Source organism: Oncorhynchus mykiss, chromosome 3 (assembly GCF_013265735.2).
Source record: "Oncorhynchus mykiss isolate Arlee chromosome 3, USDA_OmykA_1.1, whole genome shotgun sequence".
NCBI lineage: Eukaryota > Metazoa > Chordata > Actinopteri > Salmoniformes > Salmonidae > Oncorhynchus > Oncorhynchus mykiss.
The window spans coordinates 24,258,220-24,278,498 of NC_048567.1; the positions used below are offsets into that span (position 1 = coordinate 24,258,220).

At 43.0% G+C, this 20,279-nt stretch overlaps 2 protein-coding genes across 5 annotated transcripts in view; one reads left to right on the forward strand and one right to left on the reverse strand.

Annotated features, from left to right (window-relative positions):
- Nucleotides 1-1,328, forward strand: part of LOC110514864 (platelet endothelial aggregation receptor 1) — a 32,636-nt gene extending 31,308 nt beyond the window's left edge. For all 3 annotated transcript variants that reach the window (XM_036972869.1, XM_036972877.1, XM_021594024.2), the window contains one exon: nt 1-1,328. In XM_036972869.1, coding sequence (XP_036828764.1) covers nt 1-143 — 143 coding nt within the window. In that variant the 3' untranslated portion in view covers nt 144-1,328.
- LOC110514890 (lamin-A) overlaps nt 862-20,279 on the reverse strand; it is a 27,538-nt gene continuing 8,120 nt past the window's right edge. For both annotated transcript variants that reach the window (XM_021594042.2, XM_021594039.2), the window contains 11 exons: nt 6,993-7,149; nt 6,417-6,542; nt 5,977-6,150; nt 5,631-5,756; nt 5,223-5,443; nt 4,742-5,078; nt 4,422-4,529; nt 4,113-4,232; nt 3,865-3,921; nt 3,329-3,532; nt 862-3,085 (listed from right to left, as the gene is read on the reverse strand). In XM_021594042.2, the coding sequence (XP_021449717.2) occupies nt 3,050-3,085; nt 3,329-3,532; nt 3,865-3,921; nt 4,113-4,232; nt 4,422-4,529; nt 4,742-5,078; nt 5,223-5,443; nt 5,631-5,756; nt 5,977-6,150; nt 6,417-6,542; nt 6,993-7,149 (1,666 nt within the window). In that variant the 3' untranslated portion in view covers nt 862-3,049. The remainder of the gene's footprint in view (nt 3,086-3,328; nt 3,533-3,864; nt 3,922-4,112; nt 4,233-4,421; nt 4,530-4,741; nt 5,079-5,222; nt 5,444-5,630; nt 5,757-5,976; nt 6,151-6,416; nt 6,543-6,992; nt 7,150-20,279) is intronic.

A 20,279-nucleotide genomic window follows, 5' to 3' on the forward strand; every position in this document is an offset into this window, starting at 1 on the left:
AGCGCAGTTCCCTTGGCCAGGTCCCAGAGCAGGAGCCCCAGAATCACTATGACCTACCTGTGAACAGCCACATCCCAGGACACTATGACCTGCCACCTGTCCGACGCCCACCCTCTCCCACATGCAGGAGACTGCCCCAATGACACCAGCCCTACTCTGAACATCACAATCAGAAGAAAAACTTTACTGCCATTCAAAAACTTTGGTAGGAAATTGTCTTGGGGTTATTCAAGGCTACAAAACAGTCAGTTGCACCAGTGACAGTCAGGGCAACCTGACAAAGTGGGTTTACATAGTAACACTGTCCTCTGGTGGATTAAAGTGGCATTTTCTCCACCGTTAAACACTTGTGATCCAGACTCGAGGGCCAAGGCATGCAGGGATAGGCTTTGAGGATGCCAATATCACAGTCTGAGGGCATACATTTGAATTTGACCAAACTTGGGATTCCTTCAAATGTTATTGTCACACTGCAGATGAAGGGACTTGGCTTGGAGCACATGCTTTGGCATACAAGCCTTTTAACCAGAATGACAAACTGGGACAGCAATCGAAATACATTTTTATATCTCCATGATGTCAGTAGTTCAGTACAATGTCCTCTCAAACCCCTTTCCCCTCCCCTATATTCCATAGAATGTCAGCTTCCAATTTGGGGAAATCCAGAGCACGTTTGTACAGCTAGCTCCTCAATGTTTTTCAATGTAATCATGCAATATGTTGTATATAATGTACATAAAATGGCAGAACATTGTATACACTTGTTTATAAGTATTTTGTACTCAAGTAGCTACTTGAAATCTAATATCACACATCAATCCACGGATACAATTTTATTAAGAAGTCAACCACAAGACAGCATGTGTTGGGAAAATAAGTTTACTGGTCTCGAACATAAAAGGCAAAACATTGTAAATCACTACTACATTCTACCTGGATTGCATGGATTTTCCATATTAGGCATAATCATTTCTTACAAATTCAATTGAGCATTATGTACCAGGACAATTTCCGTACAAATATGCAAGTATAGCCAACATACTCTGTAAATCTATCATTTCCATTGTCTTTAAAGACAATACCGCATATCTTTGGAATTGACACTTCATAGTGCAAAAAGAATACAATTTTCAATGATCACTAGCCGGTATCAATAAGGCACTTGAGACATGATGAGAAAAGAAATAATCATTTTTTACTTGGACAGTTTGAGCTTCTCTAAGGTTTTTCGGTTAACAGTGAGAATAAGCACCTTTTCTCCTATTTGGTAGTGATAGAAATGTGTATGAAGTACAAAAAAAACACAATGTTGCAAAAACTATCAAGTATTCTCAGAAAATTTTTACTGCTTATACATTCTATAAAAAAAGGCTGCCAGACTAGTACATGCCTCTAATATGAAGTGGATAAAGCTTTGTAGATGATTATAGCTCATTTTTGACATAGTTGTAAAGAAATAAGAAGCCCCCCCACCCCCCCAAAAAATACCCAAAAGCAAAGCCACTAAGCTCAGAAAAACACAGCCATTATAATCCTTTAGTGGGAGAGAGGACAATAGTCTCAAGACTACAATACAAAAATACAGAGGATTGGCATCATATCATGAGGAATTGATGTTAAGTCTCATTTAGGTTTCCTTCTCAAGTAAATACTCTTTCTGACCTTGTCAAAGCGAGTTCTTATGCACCATTTAAATGTAAACACAGTAATTGATTACACTGAAAATATGGCACCAACATACTGTGTAGTTCATTAATAAAGTAAACTTTTGGCCAGATAATACCATATAGTCCAACTACCCCTATGGGCCGTTCAGGCTCATGCTTACTATCTTTAACTATCTGTACCCATTCTTTCTGACACTACACCTGATACAAAAGGTACAGAATGTACACATTGTTGCAATGCTGTCCTGAGAAGTTAAGCATTGTACTTTCATTTAAATCAACACACTTCCAACTCAGACAAGTTCTGTCTTTAGAGTCTGACAAACCAGAACATCTATTTCTCAAGCTGCCACATTCCCTCAACCCTAAAAATGCAAAACCATAATAGAATGTTACAGTAACATTACTATAATCCATCTGGCAAAGAAATCATATGTGTGTCTAGATCTGATGAGTTGCCCTACAGTAACTGTTGTTTTTTCATACAAGACAAAAGGTGAGGTCAGAGGTCAAGTCAGACAACGTTAGAGGTAATCCTCTAAGAGGAAACTATTTCTAGAGGTCAGTCATGTCAAGACCTTACAATACAGTACTACTTTGTCTTCCCCATATCTGTGTGCTCATCTCGTTTTGGTATCCTTTCTTTAACAACTACATACCTCTTTCAAGCCTGAGAAAACAAGTCACAATTTGGAACCTATATCCATATCACCATAGTAGTCTGACTGATTCATGAGTAATAATTGACATGTCATTCCACAAAAAACTACTGTCTTGTGTTCAGAAATATAAACACCTTGATGACAGTGTCAAGTTTGAGCTCCTCTTTGTAACTATGGCTTTAGAATGACCAATCCCATCGCTCAGTCTAATACAAACCCCCATAAGCCTCCAGGAGTCTGAGGGGGTTAACTCCATCTCTATTTAGTGACATTTAGGACATTCTATGGTAGTGTATGTGGAATACCAGGGCAGAGAACCCTGATTCCAGCCCTCATGTCCACAGATTCATAGCAGGATTTGCGGCTGTGCGTGTTTACGGTTGACAGCTTAGACACGAGACGTGAAAGCCCACTATGGATCAAAGTCCACTGTAATGGTAAAGGTGCTTTCTGGTCCTCTCTCCCTAGATATGGCCCAAGACAGTGGAAGTATCTGCCCAGTCCACATGCAATATACCTAGAATATACAAGCTCATATATCTGAAGTGAATAGGCAGCTCCTAAGCCCTTCGCCAAACACCAAAGTCAATCTAACCTGCCGATTATGGCATACAAAATAAGACGGATCATATATGAAACAAAGCAAATAAAGAGTAAGAAAGTATCTCCCATCCATGTGTGGGAGGTTGATGTCTTAGGTAAGGTGGTGCCTGTCTGGCTTTACATGATGGAGCAGTTCTCCGGTCTGGGACCTCCCTGAGAAAGACAGGAAGTGACATAGGGGGGGTTAGAGGAAGTGAAGGAGCCGGGAAGGGGATGTTGTCATAACAGCAGGAGAAACAGGAAAACTGGGATAAGTGTTGCTGTGTGCATGATTCAGAGTCAGAGAATGAGGGGTGTTTGTGCTTTGACACAGAAAGAGTGTGTGTTAAGGGTCTTAAAATGTGTGTTAAAACGATATACATGATACATGATCAAAAAGATGGAGTCCTACAGTACCTGTCTGGGTGAGTTGCTGCCCATTATGAAGAGAGGAGACATCAGGCCCTCAGGCAGACCTCCTCCACTGCTGACGGAGCAGGAGCCGCTGGACACCCCTGAGGTGGCACAGCTCTTATCAGACGGCTGGCCACACGAGCCACAGACCACCGTGCGGCTCCGCAGGTTGTACTCACTGTCCACACCGCACGCACTGTGGTTGCCCTGCAGAGGGAGACAGAACAGAAGGTTCCAACATTACTGGTAAATACCAACTGTAGCCACTGTGGCTCCTACAAGTTTTGAGCTCTGGGACCAAGTGAAGTTAAATAAAAGTCTTTCCATTTTTCTTGTCCCTTTAGAGAAGGTTTTAAGTGTCGCACACCCCTGGCCTTGTTCGGTGACTAAATAAGTACTCTGCATTAATTAACCTATTTTCATCTGAAACAGGGGATCATGAACAACATTTTGGCTCAATAGCCTTCCTCACAGTGCAAGTATAGTATGAGTACTTTATTTATCCTGAGCCTGCGGCTTTCATAAACAGTGAGACTCACGTCATCGTCATCATCTTCCTGGAACAGGGTGCGTGTAACCTTCCTCTGTGCCATTTCCTGTGGGAAAGAGGCGCAGAACAGTCCATTTGTCAACCGGCTATGCCGTGAGTAAAGTAATTTACCTAATCTCACATGCATTCAAATATGTAGGAAGTGGGATGATGTTGCCAAGAGCAAAACTGAACAGTCAAAGGGACAATGGGAAGGTACAACTACAAACATGTGACGTGTGTGTGTGTGTGTCTCACCTCCCCATTGGCGCTAATCAGGGTGGTTTGGAACAGGTCTCCGCTGCCCCATGAGTTCTGGGTCTTCCACACCAGGTCTGAGGGGGGGTTGTGGGTGCCACCTGCTCCTGAAGCCCAAATCTACAGAGGGAAGAGGTACAGGACTGTCTGTTATAACCTGATCACATACTATAGATACTTTACACAGTGGCCCACATTGTGACAAACATGCTGATCACTGTTAAAATACACACTTCTCTCAACATGGTGACTAAAAACTGAACACAAACTTGTTGATGACAGTGCAGACATGACGAAGGTTTTACTCACTGTGACAGTCTGTCCTGCCTTGAGGTTGAACTTGGGGGGGAACTTGTAGACGATGGGAGTGCTGCTGCCCACCTGTCTCTTCACCTGCCAGTGGCCCAGGAGCTGGTCCTGAAGGAAAACAGATAAGCATCGTCTGTTTCAGCCAACTAAAATCACTAAGTAGAAAAGAGATATTGTCCTTTTACAACATCACCCAACATGGTGTTTTTACGACAGTAGCTTCCTTACAAAACCTGTGCATTTGATCATAACAGAAAGCCTGCGACGCATCGTAGCAGAAAGCACCCATTGTATGTCAAGCTGACAGATGAACTTCATACCTCGTTGGCCTTGTTGCTGAGGCGGACAAACTTCCCCTCCAGGTCCACCTCGTCCACGGTGACGCGGCCGCTCGCGGAGGCCTGCTGGGCGATGCGTGTACGCGTCACGGCACCCCCCGCCAGGCTGGAGGTCTCACTGTCGTTGTCATTGAGACGCCTCTTCTTGGCGCTGGCCGTGCCTGAGGAGTTGCGGCTGCCACTGGTGGACTGGATCATGCGACCGCTGTGGCTGTGTCCTGAGCCCGAGGTACGGGTGGTAAGTGTGTGTCCTGAGCCCGAGCCGGTGGTACGGGACACGGTGACTCGGGTTTGGGGAGGGCTGGGGGACAGACGCAGTCTGGGGGGGCAGAGAATAAGATTGTTGATACTAATCTAGTGAGGTTGTGTAGGTTACATGAGTTCATTTAGTTCAGTCTGTGAGTGGCTTTCAGTGTGTGTGTACACATGATGTGCATTGTGCATATCTGTCATGTCTCCTCACCTCTCCTCCTCTCCCTCCAGCAGTTTACGGTAGGCGCTGATCTCCATGTCCAGGGCCAGTTTGATGTCCAGCAGCTCCTGGTATTCATCCAGCTGTTGCTGCATCCGCATGCGCATGTCCCCCATCTCCCTCTCCTTGTCCTCCAGGCGCCGGCGCATCATGTCTCGCTCCCGGGCCAGAGACTCCTCCAGCTCACGCACCCTGGCCTCACTCGCCGCCAGCTAACACACAGAGGGTTGATACGTGGGTTAGACCAATCAAAGGGCCATATTTGATGAGATGAACTGTGCTAATACGTTGTATTAGAGCCAACACTAGAGCTAAGATTACAGCTGTCAGAGCTCCACAGTATGGAGATACACGGTAAGAGGATTCTGTGATTGACAGGTGGACAGGGTGCAGCCGTACCCGTTTCTGCAGCTGGCTGAGCTGAGAGGACATGCCCTCCATCCGCACGCGAGTCTGCTGCAGCTCCTCGTGGGCCGCCCCCACCAGGGTACTGTTCCTGTCTGCAGAGTGACGGGCGTTCTCCAGCTGAGACACACACAGGGTCAGAACGAAACCATATGCGGTATGTGTCTGTGCTAGTTTGGCACTGGGCCAGTGAAAAGATATTGAATGATGCATGGACAGTACTACCGATTTCAACTGGATGGACAGCTTAGTGAAATGAAATAACACTACCGTTTTGAACTGATTTACTTCTAGTCCACGTTTGAGCTGGCAGTGTGGACCCGTGGGTTGTGCTCCCTACCTTGGAGGTGTAGGTCTTCTCGATCTCCTCCTTGTAGATGCGGACCTGCTCCTCGTGCTGGGCTCTCAGCTCTATCAGGGCCTCGGCCAGCTTACTCTCGTAATCCTGCTTTGTTCCTGCACTGTCAATCTCCACCATGCGAGACTCGTGCCTGCGCTTGGACTCCCTCAGCTCCTGCAGGGAGATAGATGGTACAGGCATACTTGAGCTATGGAAGAGGGGGTGAAGGAGTAACCTCATAAAACAGACTGATCTCGGGGTTCCATCAGTCTGGTTTACAAGGCTAGTGAAGAGGACAGAAGAGGAAACAAAAGAAGGGAGAGAAAAAGAGTGAGATAGATGAGGAGCAGATCAGAGGGAAAAAAGGAAAAGAGACAAGGTAAAAAGAGAGAGTGAAGGGTCAAGGGAGAAAAGGAGAGACAAAAGAGGGAGTGTCTCACCTCTCCGTAGATGTTCTTCTGGAACTGCAGTTCCTCCTTGATGGTCTGCAGGCGGTTCTCAGCGTCCACTCTCCTCAGCATCTCATCCTGAAGCTGCTTCTTAGCGTCGCTCAGACCGGTCTCCAGCTAAAGGGACAGAGTTTAAAGTTTGATGTTTAACTTTGGGGTTCTGTTAGATTAGATCAAATGTGACTAATTTGTTGATCTGAAATCAACTGTCTAGTTATCAAAATCGCTTTGGCGAGGAGGAATAGAGGAGCTGCATGTAACATGTCAATACATGACTGGGTGAAACTATAGTTCACCGATGTGCCCAGAAGGTGGCGTAGGAATATTATTCATTGAGAACGATCCACGGTGATGCACTGACCCTGACCCAGCACTAGCCCCAAAAGCAATATTCACAATTGACAGTTCTTTAAAAGTAAGTCAATATTTTTTCTTTATATACACTGGATATTTTCTATATTTTTTTTAGCAATCATATGCAGTTTGAACCCTGTACCTGAGGAGAGAGTACGCAGTATGTGTAGATTTCAGAGTTGTCAACGCTATCCATTAGGCCTGGTCTCTTACCTTGGCTAGCTGGGCCTTCAGGTCCCTGACCTCAGCATCTAGAGAGCGTTTCTCCCCCAGGGCGGTGGACAGAGAGGCATCTTTAGAGTTCAACAGAGCCTCTAGATCCCTCAGCCGGGCCAGAGCTGCCTCCAGGTCCGACTCCTTCTTCCCATTTCTGTTCAGACAGGTAGGCAAATACATCAGTTTCCTGTTTCACTAACACGGTCCGTGTTTGAGCAACTTATGTCTAAAGCAGTATGATTAACATTAAAGCTATTATGCATTTAGGCTCTTACAAAAAAAAAAGTCAAACTGTTTAGTAACCTCTGTACATAAACTTCCCATTGACAAACATTATCCACATAGGTTCCGATTCTGGGATAACATACTCACTACCTGTGAAAGACTCATGAATAACTTGAGCTGTCCTTAACTGAACTCCCATCATATTGAATAAATTCATTGACAGGAACAACATTTAATCAAGCTCACCGTGTTCTAAATTAAGGCCAACATAGGCACTCCTGAGGGAATCTCAGTTAAATCAAACACTGGCTGCAGATCCAACTTTTTCCTGGACTAAAACGTCCTGAAGCTTCAGCGCATGCGTTTCTTTACTCACACATGTTTGTGGTCTCCTTCCCTTCACATGATAATTCTGATAAGTGTTAATGGTGAAACGCCCATGCAGCATCTGCATTCCAACCATGAGCTCAATCAGTTACATTTGAGTCATTTAGCAGACACTCTTGTCCAGAGTGATTTACAGGAGCATTTAGGGTTAAGTGCCTTGCTCAAAGGCACATCAACAGATTTTTCACCTATTCAGCTCAGGGATTTCAACCAGCTACCTTTCGGTTACCTGGCCCAATGCCCTTAACCGCTAGGCTACCCTCCCATTTCAAGGGGATATGCAATTAGATCTTGAGTTACGAAGTTGTCTACAGTGTTGTTTTGAATGATAAACAGTGAGCAGATTTGAGAGCAGATGGTGTTAAACTGTAGCATAGCCTGCTTGTGTATTGCTCACGTTTAGGCCACGAGAGAAAACTGCGGTGGTGTTTTGTCCTTACAGTAACGTTATACTATGCTATTATATTCAGTTATGTCGAATACTATCATTATGTGATCTTGCAGACATTGATTCAGCTTTGATCTAACTTTATTAAAACGAGCACAAGTCGCTGGAGTAGTCTAGAGGTAGAGAGGTAGAGGTAAAAAAAAACTGAAACTTGGACGCGGACCGGGAAAAACTATATAGCCAAACAGAAGAGGATGGGGAAGTGGTAGCTTGAGCTTCATACCAGTTTGGCTAGCGCTCAGTGAAAGCCGAGCAGGAAATAGATTCCCCGTTATTACATTTGGCCGCTGCAGTTCAATGTTCATGGTCACTAATGACGCCCATCTGCTTGGGAGACGGCTTCCAGACCACTAACCCACCACTCAGCCCTCATGCTCCCCCAGCCACTGCCAGCCTACAACAACCCTCTCTACTTCCAAATGTATGCATGAATTCAATAAAAAGACACACACAAAATCGGGACCATATGTACACGCCCTACACCCGCACCAGAACACACAGTCTACAATGGAGTAGAAATATGCTCTGGCACACGCTGAGTAGCCCTCGTCCCATCTCAGATTTCACAAAGGCCCAGAGAGCACTCCTGTTCAGCAGGGTGAGTGATTAACGGACTAATAGGTGCCATCCAACCGTATTTACCGGCACCATCACGGCCACCCACACTTGCATAAAAACAAAGACCCAACACATCATCCTTCGTGCACAGGAACACAAACACCCACACGATATTACAGTGATAATGGACAAGATCCAGCAATTAAAGTGTACAGAGGCATTAGTCTGTAGATAAGGGTCCATTAAAAACATTGTCTGCATTTTTAAATCAAAATTAGCTTAGCAATATATGTGGCAGTAGACTGCCTCGTCTGATCTGAATTAATTCAACCAGTATCCTTGATTTGTAGAGGCTTAAGGAAACTCTACCCCTGTCTAGATTTGATTGGGCTCTACTCATTAGACTTTGACAGACACCGGGGTCATAATTAGCGTATTTTCCACCTGTGTGGATGGAGAGGATCAGTCTAACAGCTTGTACTGATAAGCCTGACTGACAGCGACACACAGGAGAGCTCAGTGGGATGTGAACAAGGAGTCATGTGAGGAATGTGCTGGTACTGTAGCCGGACACGGCCAGGCAGGGAGAGATGGAAGGTTGTTTTTTTTCCTGGAGAGTGGGCTAAGAAGAAAGGAATTATTTCCGGTCGGCTCCTGTGCTGAAATATTTCCACTGAACTGCAGTCACTGTTTTAGCTAGGCTTAGCTCTTATGTCCCAGATGCGCACACATACACAGGCCCTCATACACCCAGGTACTTGGAGGGCATGAGACAAGGTAGTGTGAAGACATGTCCCACTAAATAGCAACCTCTCAACCAAAAACAAGCTAATCAAGAAGGACAGCTTTAGTGACTGGGAGCAAATGAAACAGCAGTTATTGTACTGTTGTCATTTTTACAACTATGTTCAACAATATTTGTTACGTTTAACTGTGCCTCTAATGAAGTTCTCACTGTTCCAGTGGTTGGGAGGGTGCTGTTTGTGTGGAATATTTTATAATAGTCATTCAAATATAATAGACATAGGAGAACCCAGAATAACCCAACGTAGGGCTGATAGTCCTGTGTTATGAGGTGTGAGTGTGTCTGCATGCACACAGAGTTGGAACAGTAAAGCACTTGACATTCAGACATCCAGACATTCAGTGTTTAAATAAGACATGGAAACATTTCGTGCTGGGACTACATTAATACCTCCAGAACTGTAGCTTGTGTGTGGGTGGTGGGCCACTTATTATGACTAAATGGGCTATGTGGATCAGCTCTGGTACTGAATCTATGGTGATATAGAATGTAAATAATAAGCATGTATGTGATATTATCTCATGTGAATTAGAGGTTGACCGATTAATTAGGGCCGATTATAAGTTGTCATAACAATCGGTAATCGACATTTTTGGATGCCAATTATGGCCGATTACATTGCACTCCACGAGGAAACTGCATGGCAAGCTGACCACCTGATACGCGAGTACAGCAAGGAGCCAAGGTAAGTTGTTAGCTAGCATTATCTTTAAAAAAAACAATCTTAACATAATCAATATTTAACTACACATATTTGATGATATTACTAGGTTAACTAGCTTGTCCTGCGTTGCATATAATCAATGCGGTGCCTGTTAATTTATCATCAAATCACAGCCTACTTCGCCAAACGGGTGATGATTTAACAAAGGCGCACTTGCAAAAAAAGCACAATCGTTCCACCAATGTACCCAACCATAAACATCTTTTGCCTTTCTTAAAATCAATACACAAGTATATATTTTTTAAACCTGCATATTTAGTTAAAATAAATTCATGTTAGCAGGCAATAATAACTAGGGAAATTGTGTCACTTCTCTTGCATTCATTGCACGCAGAGTCACGGTATATGCAACAGTTTGGCTCATTGCGAACTAATTTGTCAGAATTTTACATAATTATGACATAACATTGAAGGTTGTGCAATGTAACAGGAATATTTAGACTTATGGATGCCACCCGTTAGATAAAGTACAGAACGATCCGTATTTCACTGAAAGAATAAACGTTTTGTTTTCAAAATAATAGTTTCCAGATTTGACCATATTAATGACTAAAGGCTCGTATTTGTGTTTATTATATTATAATTAAGTCTATGATTTGATATTTGATAGAGCAGTCTGACTGAGTGGTGGTAGGCAGCAGCAGGCTGATAAGCATTCATTCAAACTTTACTGTGTTTGCCAGCAGCTCTTAGCAATGCTTGATCACAGGGCTGTTTATGACTTCAAACCTTATCAACTCCTGGAGATTAGGCTGGCAATACTAAAGTGCCTATTAGAACATCCAATAGTCAAAGGTATATGAAATACAAATGGTATAGAGAGAAATAGTCAACACGTCATAATTCCTATAATACCTGCAACCTAATATTTCTTTACTGGGAATATTGAAGAACTGGGAATATTGAACCACCAGCTTTCACATGTTCTGAGCAACCTGCAACCTAATATTTCTTTACTGGGAATATTGAAGAACTGGGAATATTGAACCACGTTCTGAGCAAGGAACTTAAATGTTAGCTTTTTTACATGGCACATATTGCACTTTTACTTTCTTCTCCAACACAGTTTTTGCATTATTTAAACCAAATTGAGCATGTTTCATTATTTATTTGAGACTAAATAGATTTTATTTCTGTATTATATTAAGCTAAAATAAAAGTGTTCATTGAGTATTGTTGTAATTGTCATATAAATAAAATAAAAATTTTTTTTTTTAAATCAGCTGATTAATCAGTATCGGCTTTTTTTGGTCCTCCAATAAATCGGTATCGGCGTTGAAAAATCATAAATCGGTCGACCTCTAATGTGAATGGCTGGTCGCTCCAGAGTGGAGCAGCGGTCTAAGGCACTGCATCTCAGCGCTAGAGGCTTCACTACAGACTCTGGTTCAATTCCAGGCTGTATCACAACCGGCCGTGATTGGGAGTCCTATAGTGCAGCGAACAATTGGCCCAGTATCGTCCGGGTTATGGCCGTCAGTATAAATACGAATTTGTTCTTAACTGACTTGCCTAGTTAAATAAAAAAAAATAATCTAATAGCTTTAAGAAGACGATATAGGTCATAGTAATACAGGAGGCCTGGCTGTGATGACATAGAATGTGAATGACCTGAGTATGGCAATATTGGATGTGATGTGTGTCAGTAACTTTGTTCATCAGCTGTAGTGCTGAGGATATAGGTGATAATGAATGGCATTGTTGATCTGCCAGTAAGCCTGCAATGCGTTTGTTTGCTCCAGGATGTCAACCTAATGGAATTGCATGCCCTGTAAACAATGGGAGGACATGGCAGAACATCATGCCTGAGCGTGAATGGGCGAGAATGTGTGTGTGCAAACTAAATACATTTGTAGAGCAAAATGAACTTCGAGTTAAGTTTACATTTGAATCCATGCAAACTTGGACCACACCTCAGAAACCGGTGTGGATGGAAGTCTGTTTTGATAAACAGCATGTGTTGGATGTGGACAGTTTATACAACAGAATTTTAGGAGATAAAGAACCAAACCAGTGTACTGTATTTATAGTATATAGGGTGTGATGTGTTCCATTTTCACAATTACTCATAGGCCATTGATCCAGGCATCTAGATACCATGTAAAGAAAAGGAGTTAAGGAAGCCTACAGTTAACAGTCTGATTTAGATAAGCGATGATGCTTCGAACACACTGCAGCCCGACTTTCTCCTGTGCACATTCATTTTGTGATCATCTCGGTTACCCAGAAGTAAAATTGTATTTCGTAAGTCTGTCAATTACTTTCTAACATCTGGAGGGAATGGCGTTAACAAATGTGATTACCTTTGTGCAAAGGAAGCAAAAGCTACTCCCTCGGAAACTCTTGGCCAAACCCCTCCCTTCTAATTTCCATAGTGTTTTTAATGGCCAAAATGCACATTTTAGTTAAGATTATTTTTAATTACAGACAATTCTGACTTTGTAGCTGTGGAATCTAGTGGAAACTATTTATCATCCGCACATGGGCTTGAAAGGCGACCGCACCAGTTTAAGCACCGCCTTCACCCAATCCTGATTTGTCCAAGTAATCAACGATGAATACCTAAAACCAGTAACTACTGCTGCTGGTAATCAAATAATTATGTGATCCTTGACAGATCCACGCCGTTTCATCTGTCCACCAGAATTTGTCTACGAGAGATTGTTGTTGTGACAACAGTGTTATATCAAAGCCCACACAACTGTAAAAAGGGCAAAAAGCTCTGTCTCTAAATGTTTTCCAGTATACATAGAGAGCAGCAGAGCTACTCCCGAAAGAGTTTAGTGAGAGAGTGTGTGTGTGTGTGTGTGTGTGTTTGAGAGAGAGAGAGCAAGAGAGAGTGAGGGGAGGAATTATAAAACAGAGGAATGTGTTGGTTCAGCCTCCACTGACTCACTGCTATCTTTGTCCCCGTCATTGACGAGAATTGAGCTAGCCCGCCTAAAAATAAAAAAAAAACACGGAATCGACGGAAAACCCACAATCCTGGCTGTTTTGCTGTGCCGTTGCTATGACAACAGAGGCCTACTCATCAGGCCTAAAGTATGGCATTTCCCCACATTTTGGATGGAATGGATAAACACACAGAATTTTCACTGCCAATGCTTACTTTGAGCATATTTTCCTTTATAGGCCTATTTGGAAAAGCTTTCCTGCTAGGCTCCTGGTGGAAAATCTAGCCTATAATCACTACAACATGACAGATGCATCATGCAGAATACCCCCAAAGTCTTAAAGGCTGTTTCCCATGAAGTTGATGTTAAACAGATCATTCATTGTATGCACCTGATACCATATTTTAAAAACGTAGACGCTTCATTGGAAACTAACAATACTAGACACTTTACTTTAACCAGGGATACATATAGTTCACATCCAAATGACTTTTTACACATAACTACTACAGCAGCATGAATATAGACAGCTATGAACGCTCCTATACTGTGTGTTTGTGTGTGCGCGTGCACCCATCCTCTGGTCCTCTCACTATATTACCACACCCACTTTGACTCTTTATTTTACCTTTATTTAACTAGGCAAGTCAGCTAAAGAACAAATTCTTATTTTCAATGACGGCCTAGGAACAGCCTTGTTCAGGGGCAGAACAACAGATTTTTACCTTGTCAGCTCGGGGATTCGATCTTGCAACATTTCGGTTACAAGTCCAACACTCCACTCTCACTCTTTTACGCACAGTAAATTACTTTCCCCAGTTCCCCCACCTTGTAAACACAGCCATTTCCCTATCAGTGCACCGTAGTGAAGCGGTCAATGCTAAATCACCCCACGAATGGGAAAGGACAAATCTCAATGGAGTCGCACAGTCAATCAGGCAGTGCAAAAAGCCCTCTGGCCTCTCTGTGCTATTAGGGGGTCTGTTAGGAATGAGAACGTAATCACCCCCTCCGGTGTTACTACAGTCTTCCACTCCACAGAGTTGTAATTGTTGATTGATCTGTTATGGTGAGCTACTAAGGAGCGAAACCCCGCCCGTCTGGCTGACATGTGTGAACACGTGTGGGTGGGGTTCCTTGGAAGTTGGAAATTACCGGGGGGGTCCTCCGTCCCTAAAGCCCATCTTTGGGCTCCCATCTCTATTAATAGCTATCCTTTCCAATCCCATTTTCCCAATCCCAAAGTGGTAAGTTTATGATACAGAGAACACAGAGGGGGAAAATGAAGGCTGTTGAATAATGGGGTCTTAGTGCAAACAAGGTCCATATATAGCAGTAGAGAGTTTTTCCAAGACCAACAGCCAGACTATAGAATGTGTCAGAGTTTCATGAGAACTCTGAAAACAGCATTGATTAAAATGAAAAATGTATGTTTCGCATTTAAAGTTCAGTATTCAGACCATGGATTGGTTCAACTGTTACTTCTGTATTGATTCAACTAAATGCTTAAGTATGTCATGGTATTCTTTCAACTAAAAAGTTTGTTTATGTGCACATCATTTAGAAGCACTGTTAAGAGAACATGGAGATCTGACATTCAAATAAAAATAATACAAAATAGAAAGTACAGGCTGGCACATGATCAGGTCTCTTCTGGGATCAAAAACACACTGGAAGGGATTGTTTTCATTCCGTGTGTGTGTGTGTGAGAAAGAGAGATAATTCACAAGGGGAAAACAACCCAGCCATAGCCAGAAGCCACCCACTCACCATCTCCATATGGTGCAGATGGGAAAAGAATTCCTAGTATTTCACCACCAACATCATGGTGCTCAAGACTGCTATCTTCCTTTGTGTTTCAAATAGACAAGCAGCGAGAGGGGGGATATGGAGAGGAGGCCATTTCGTGTCACATAAACATCCTACACATGGGTCGTGCTCAGTAGGTACAAAATGTTTAGAAACAGAAAAATGCCCCGCCCCCCCCCCCCCCCATTTCAAAATGTTTTTTTCCCCCTTGTCATGTCCATTGAACATGTCCCTGCTTGTGCCTCCCATAATATCCCAATTCAAACACATGGCCAGCAATGAGGAAAATAAAGCATCTCTCCCACAGACAAGGCCTTCTTTGTAGCACTGGCTCTGTGTGTAAGTGACACAGGCCTGGTTCCACTTTTTATGATTAATTAGTGATTCACCATGACATGAGTCAGAAGCCTGCTGCCCTTTCATTCAGCATGTTAGCTATTGTTGTTTGATTTGATTATCTCGCCCTGATAAGGTAGATTACTAGAGGACACAGGTTAGCCAGTTTGTTTTTTTACCACTCGTTTTAGAATTCTTCAACTGTCAGGAGTGTTACGTACACAGAAAATGATGTAGCTATGTTTATCAATTCTTACACCTCTAAAGGTCTTTTAAAAACATGTAGTAGTCTGTGTCACGTGTTTCAGTCAAGTTTCAGTAGGTAGAACTCTATGCTCCATGTAGATGAACAACTAAAAGTGTGTAACCGGTTTTGACAGAGCAAACAGAGCCAGCAGTGTGCACCCCCCCCCTGAAATCTGGTTGGCCACCCCAATTGCTCCCCCCAGAAATTCTGAGATCTGATAGGTCTTCTCTGAATATATTGATATGACACACACCGAGCATATCACGGGAAACAGCACCCCTCTGCCAAAAAGAGTATGACATGTCCAGACAGCATCAGATACATGGGTTACAGATAATGAGACAGAGGGGCGCTGTTCGCTATCATAATTATTATTATTATTTTTTACATGTAAAAAAAAATATTCAGGTTCAAAATGGTATGGTCCCCCTAAACTGGGTCTGTGTCCAACCTTGGCCACTCCATTCAAAATGTTCTGGAAACGCCACTGAACAGAATCAGAGCTTAACTGATCTGAGGCATATTACCCCATGCAGCTGCATTGAGTTACAATGAAAGCTCTGCTGTGGTGCCATGTGAATAGACGGGGAGTGGTGCTAACGTTAGCATTATGGAACTAATACAGCAGACTGTGTGGCGCCTGAGGAGGAGCAGTGTTAGCTTTAACATTCCTGGTTGCTAAAATTCTAATAGTTTGCCAAATTTCAGTTTGTGACAAAACAAGCAAGTATAGTGTAGAGAATCATTGTCCATCTAAACCGCTGTGAAATATATTTTCTATAAACAAAAATATTGTATTTTCAGCTGTTTGAATCTGGTGTACAAACCTGAAAAGTAAAAGATACAAAAACTAAACTTAACAGGGAGCATAGAAATATGCACATAGAACAGATCTATCACTTCTTAGACTTGCTTTCAATGAAAATGACAGATCTATAACCCACATTTCTATGTGAATTTGGTCAGGTCGACCAAAAAAAGTTACATAATCCAACTTTAATAGGTAAAGATTAGTTCCTTTCTGCTCTACGGTATGTAAACGTCCGTAAACATATCCCTAAGTGAGCACTTGCATTGAGGAGTAGTCTATAACAGTGCATCGGTCAACATTGGCCTGCATCTGGTTAAACATCACAATAATCCTTTTAAAGCTTGGATTGTATAGGCGCCAGTAAAGAAGAGTGATGGTTAGTGACACAAAATGCTAAACATCTGGAGGTATTCCTGAATGTTCAAAATGCTCCATGCAAACATCAAACTCTGTTGAATGAAACGAAAACGCTTCAGACATATTGATCATTTCAAATGTACTTTGAGCATTCAGAGTTGTGGTAATCCACATTACTGATCAGATTAGAACATTTGGGGTCGCACACACCTCATCCACTACCAAATGGGAACATCCCAGTGTGTTGAGTGTAACTTACTTTGAGATGTGCGTTTCTGTGTGTGTTTTAATTTGCATTTGTGTACATGCAATGTGTGCGTCGAAGTACGATGTGTGTTTGTGTGGTGTGAGCATGTGTGCAGAGGCCCAGTATCTTAAAGTGATTTACCTTGTTAGCGAGCGGATGACTCATTCAGCTTGGCTGGGTCATGAAAAGAATCAAAGTGCCATGGAAACTCTCATACACTCATTCCAGCCCACCAATGTCTTCTCCGAACACAGCACTGGTCTACTGAAAAGGCCAAACACTCCTCTTTAATTCTAAAAACTCCATTTAGCCCAACAAAGATAGCTCTTTTTAGCAGACATCACATTCAGTCTTAGAACATCTGTTTTCCATTGCCATGTACTTTGTTAGGGCTAGTGGAGCGAGTAGCCACGCGACTAGGCTAGGTATACTCCCACTAGCCCCACTCACACCTATGGAGAGCCCTAGAGCCTAGGGGACACTAAGTTGAAAGACAAAACAATGTATGAAAATAGCCATCAATTGTAGAACCTTCATAACAGACTTACTATTAACAACATTTCATGTTGTATAACCGCATCCATTGGAACAGTCAGCCTTCAAGCTCCCTATGCATTACTGGTGAAAAAACGAGCTGCTGAACTAACTACTAATGACACAGTAAACACTCAAATGCTCTCAATGATAATCAACGACATGAAAACAAAGAGTACTGGTTGTTCACGAAGACAAACAACTTTGCTATAACACTCGCTCTGCGTATTTGAACAGCGCCGGTACATCATCGTTCATTGGCGGGGAGACCATGTTTGCTCTTGTCCAGTTTAGGACAGATTGACTTCATTCAAACACTTCGGACTTCAATGGGTTCCTCCTGTTGTCCGGCTGTGTGTCGGCCAGGCAGAACATTCACATGATTAAATGGAAGTAGAGTGCATTCATTACACGTCAAATAATTGTTTAGAGTTTCCCTGAGCTAAAAGTAGCAGTATAGTCCTTGGTTACTAGTGGAAACCAAACTGTGTTTAGAAAATATTTGGGCTGCCTTGGTAGCCTCCTTGTAATTACTATCCTTGTGGGTACTGTAAATCCCCAAAACAAGGAACATTCTCACCGCCAGGACAAAGGCTATTTGAAGTTTATGGGTTAGGTTTAGGGTTGTGGGTTAAGGTTAGGTTTAGAGAAAATAGGATTTTGAATGGAAATCTATTTTAGGTCCCCACAAAGATAGTAAAACATATGCTGTGTGTGAGCGAGCGCAGAAAAGAAAGGAAATTTCTTAATGAAGGAAATGTGTTTGTGCTATATGATAAGTGTACTTCCTGCCGTGTTCTCTGATAGCCCCAAAGTGCTACAAGTTGGCATGGCAGCCACTCCAACGCAAAACGACTTCACATCAGATTTCCATCATTCATGTCATCGGCATGAAATGACAAGGAAATATGTTGGAACACTTCACACTGTAACCATATTAATTCTAATGAACATTTACCCTGCATACCGTACCCTCAATTTAACAGACAAAACATCATAGGCCTGCGTGTGTCAGAAGATCTTATCAAAATATCTATTGTCCTGTCCCACCCTTAGCCATCTGTTCTGTTACTCAGTGTCAACAGGTGTGGCACACAGCAACCTTGGAAAAGAGTCAGGAAATACGGAAATGGGCACGGCTATTGACTTTTGAAATCCCTCAATTGTATAACCTATTCCGCCACCTTTGATCATGAATGCCTACAAATCTTGACAAAATCAGTTAATTGCTTTACAGTCTGCAATAGATTAGTGAACCATCTTTACTTCCAGGAAGTGAAGAAAAAGGTTTTAACAATATAATTCACATTGTAAACTGGACAGAATTTAAAGTGGCATTTTTCAAATAGGTGAACCGACAATAAGATCTAGAGAGAACACCGTATCTGCAGAGTCGGCATGGGTCTCCCTGTATATTGTCAACACAAAGCAGTCTATTCATCCAGACGTCTATTCATCGTCTGGAGGGGAGACAGGGGGTTGTTCTGCCAATGACGACCAGGAGCAGGTTCCCCCACACATGCTCCTGTTTCACAGCCACTGGCACAGATGGAAGGCACTGTGGCACGAGACTAGCGTCCGCCGCCCCTCTTCTATTCTAGAGGAGGAGAATCCACAGTGGATGACTAGACCTTGACGAATGTGGGAGTGTGGGCCAAGCCTTGGGGCTTATGTTGTAGCTTAGCAAATCATATTGCAGCGTCTTAGTTGAGCAGTCAATATTTTAGGCTAGCCCGATTGTGTTCTAGCATAGGGATTCTTACACTATCCTAACAGTGGAACATGCTTTAGCCAAACAAGGTTTGTTTTTGTCCCCCCCCAGCAAATAATTTACAAGCTAGACTGGGTTGTAGACGAGCAGTTTACATCCTAGTAGCCCAATGGCGGCGGTCTGCCCTCAGGGGAGTTGCATGGGTCTGTTGCGACACAAAGACGAACGACTGTGTGGCGTGGCCCAATGGCATGTCTATGAACAGGTGTGTGTGTGTATGAACAGGTGTGTGTGTGTACATGTCTATGTCTAAGAACAGGTGTGTACAGTCACAGGCCAGGGTAAGTGACAGTTACATCTGTTGCAGCACACATCAAAACAGGGCTAGAGGGCTTGGCACTGTATATTGTAGGGCATACAGCAATGGGGTATTATAATATTTGAATGACTAAGAATATTGTTGAAAGGAATATGCACACTTTGTATTTATTTGTTGGGACAGTAATATGTATGTATATATGATAAGAAAGTTGTATTTACTTGCATTATTCTAGCAAGCCCTCACAGGGCACCACATGGTGTTGATAGGGAACTAGCTGATACATATTAAATATTAATAAAGCTGCACTGCCGCAAAGGTCCAGACCTAAGGATAGGCCACAGCCACAGCCCCTTCCCTTTCCACAATCCCAGGGCCCTGAAAAACCTCTGAGTCACCACCCTGTCACACACCAATGCCAAGACTCCTTGGCTGCCATGGCAACCAAACACTGGCAAACAGACCGAGCCTGCCCACGCAGGCCTGAGTGATACATTTCCACTACGCGTGTAACAAATGATTGGTTTCCTTTGGAAAACAATATAGTTATAGGCGATGTTGCTATTCTTCACTCAGCTAGGGACCTTACGGCACAATGGGAAAGAGAAGAGAAGTGAACTGTTAAATTCCATTCACTCACCAAACAGACTTGGTTTTTAAGAGTCACTACTCTCTGAAATGCATCTACTTCTTCAGACCGCCTAACTCACTCAACATCCTCAAGTCAAGATCCATAAGTCCACACCCTGACCAAGGCCGGCACTCAAACACAAACCCACCGCAGAGCCACACCCTCACTTGCAACGTTGGGCACACCAAATACTGCACATTTTGTCTTGACGAATACACTGCAAACATGAATTGAAACATTA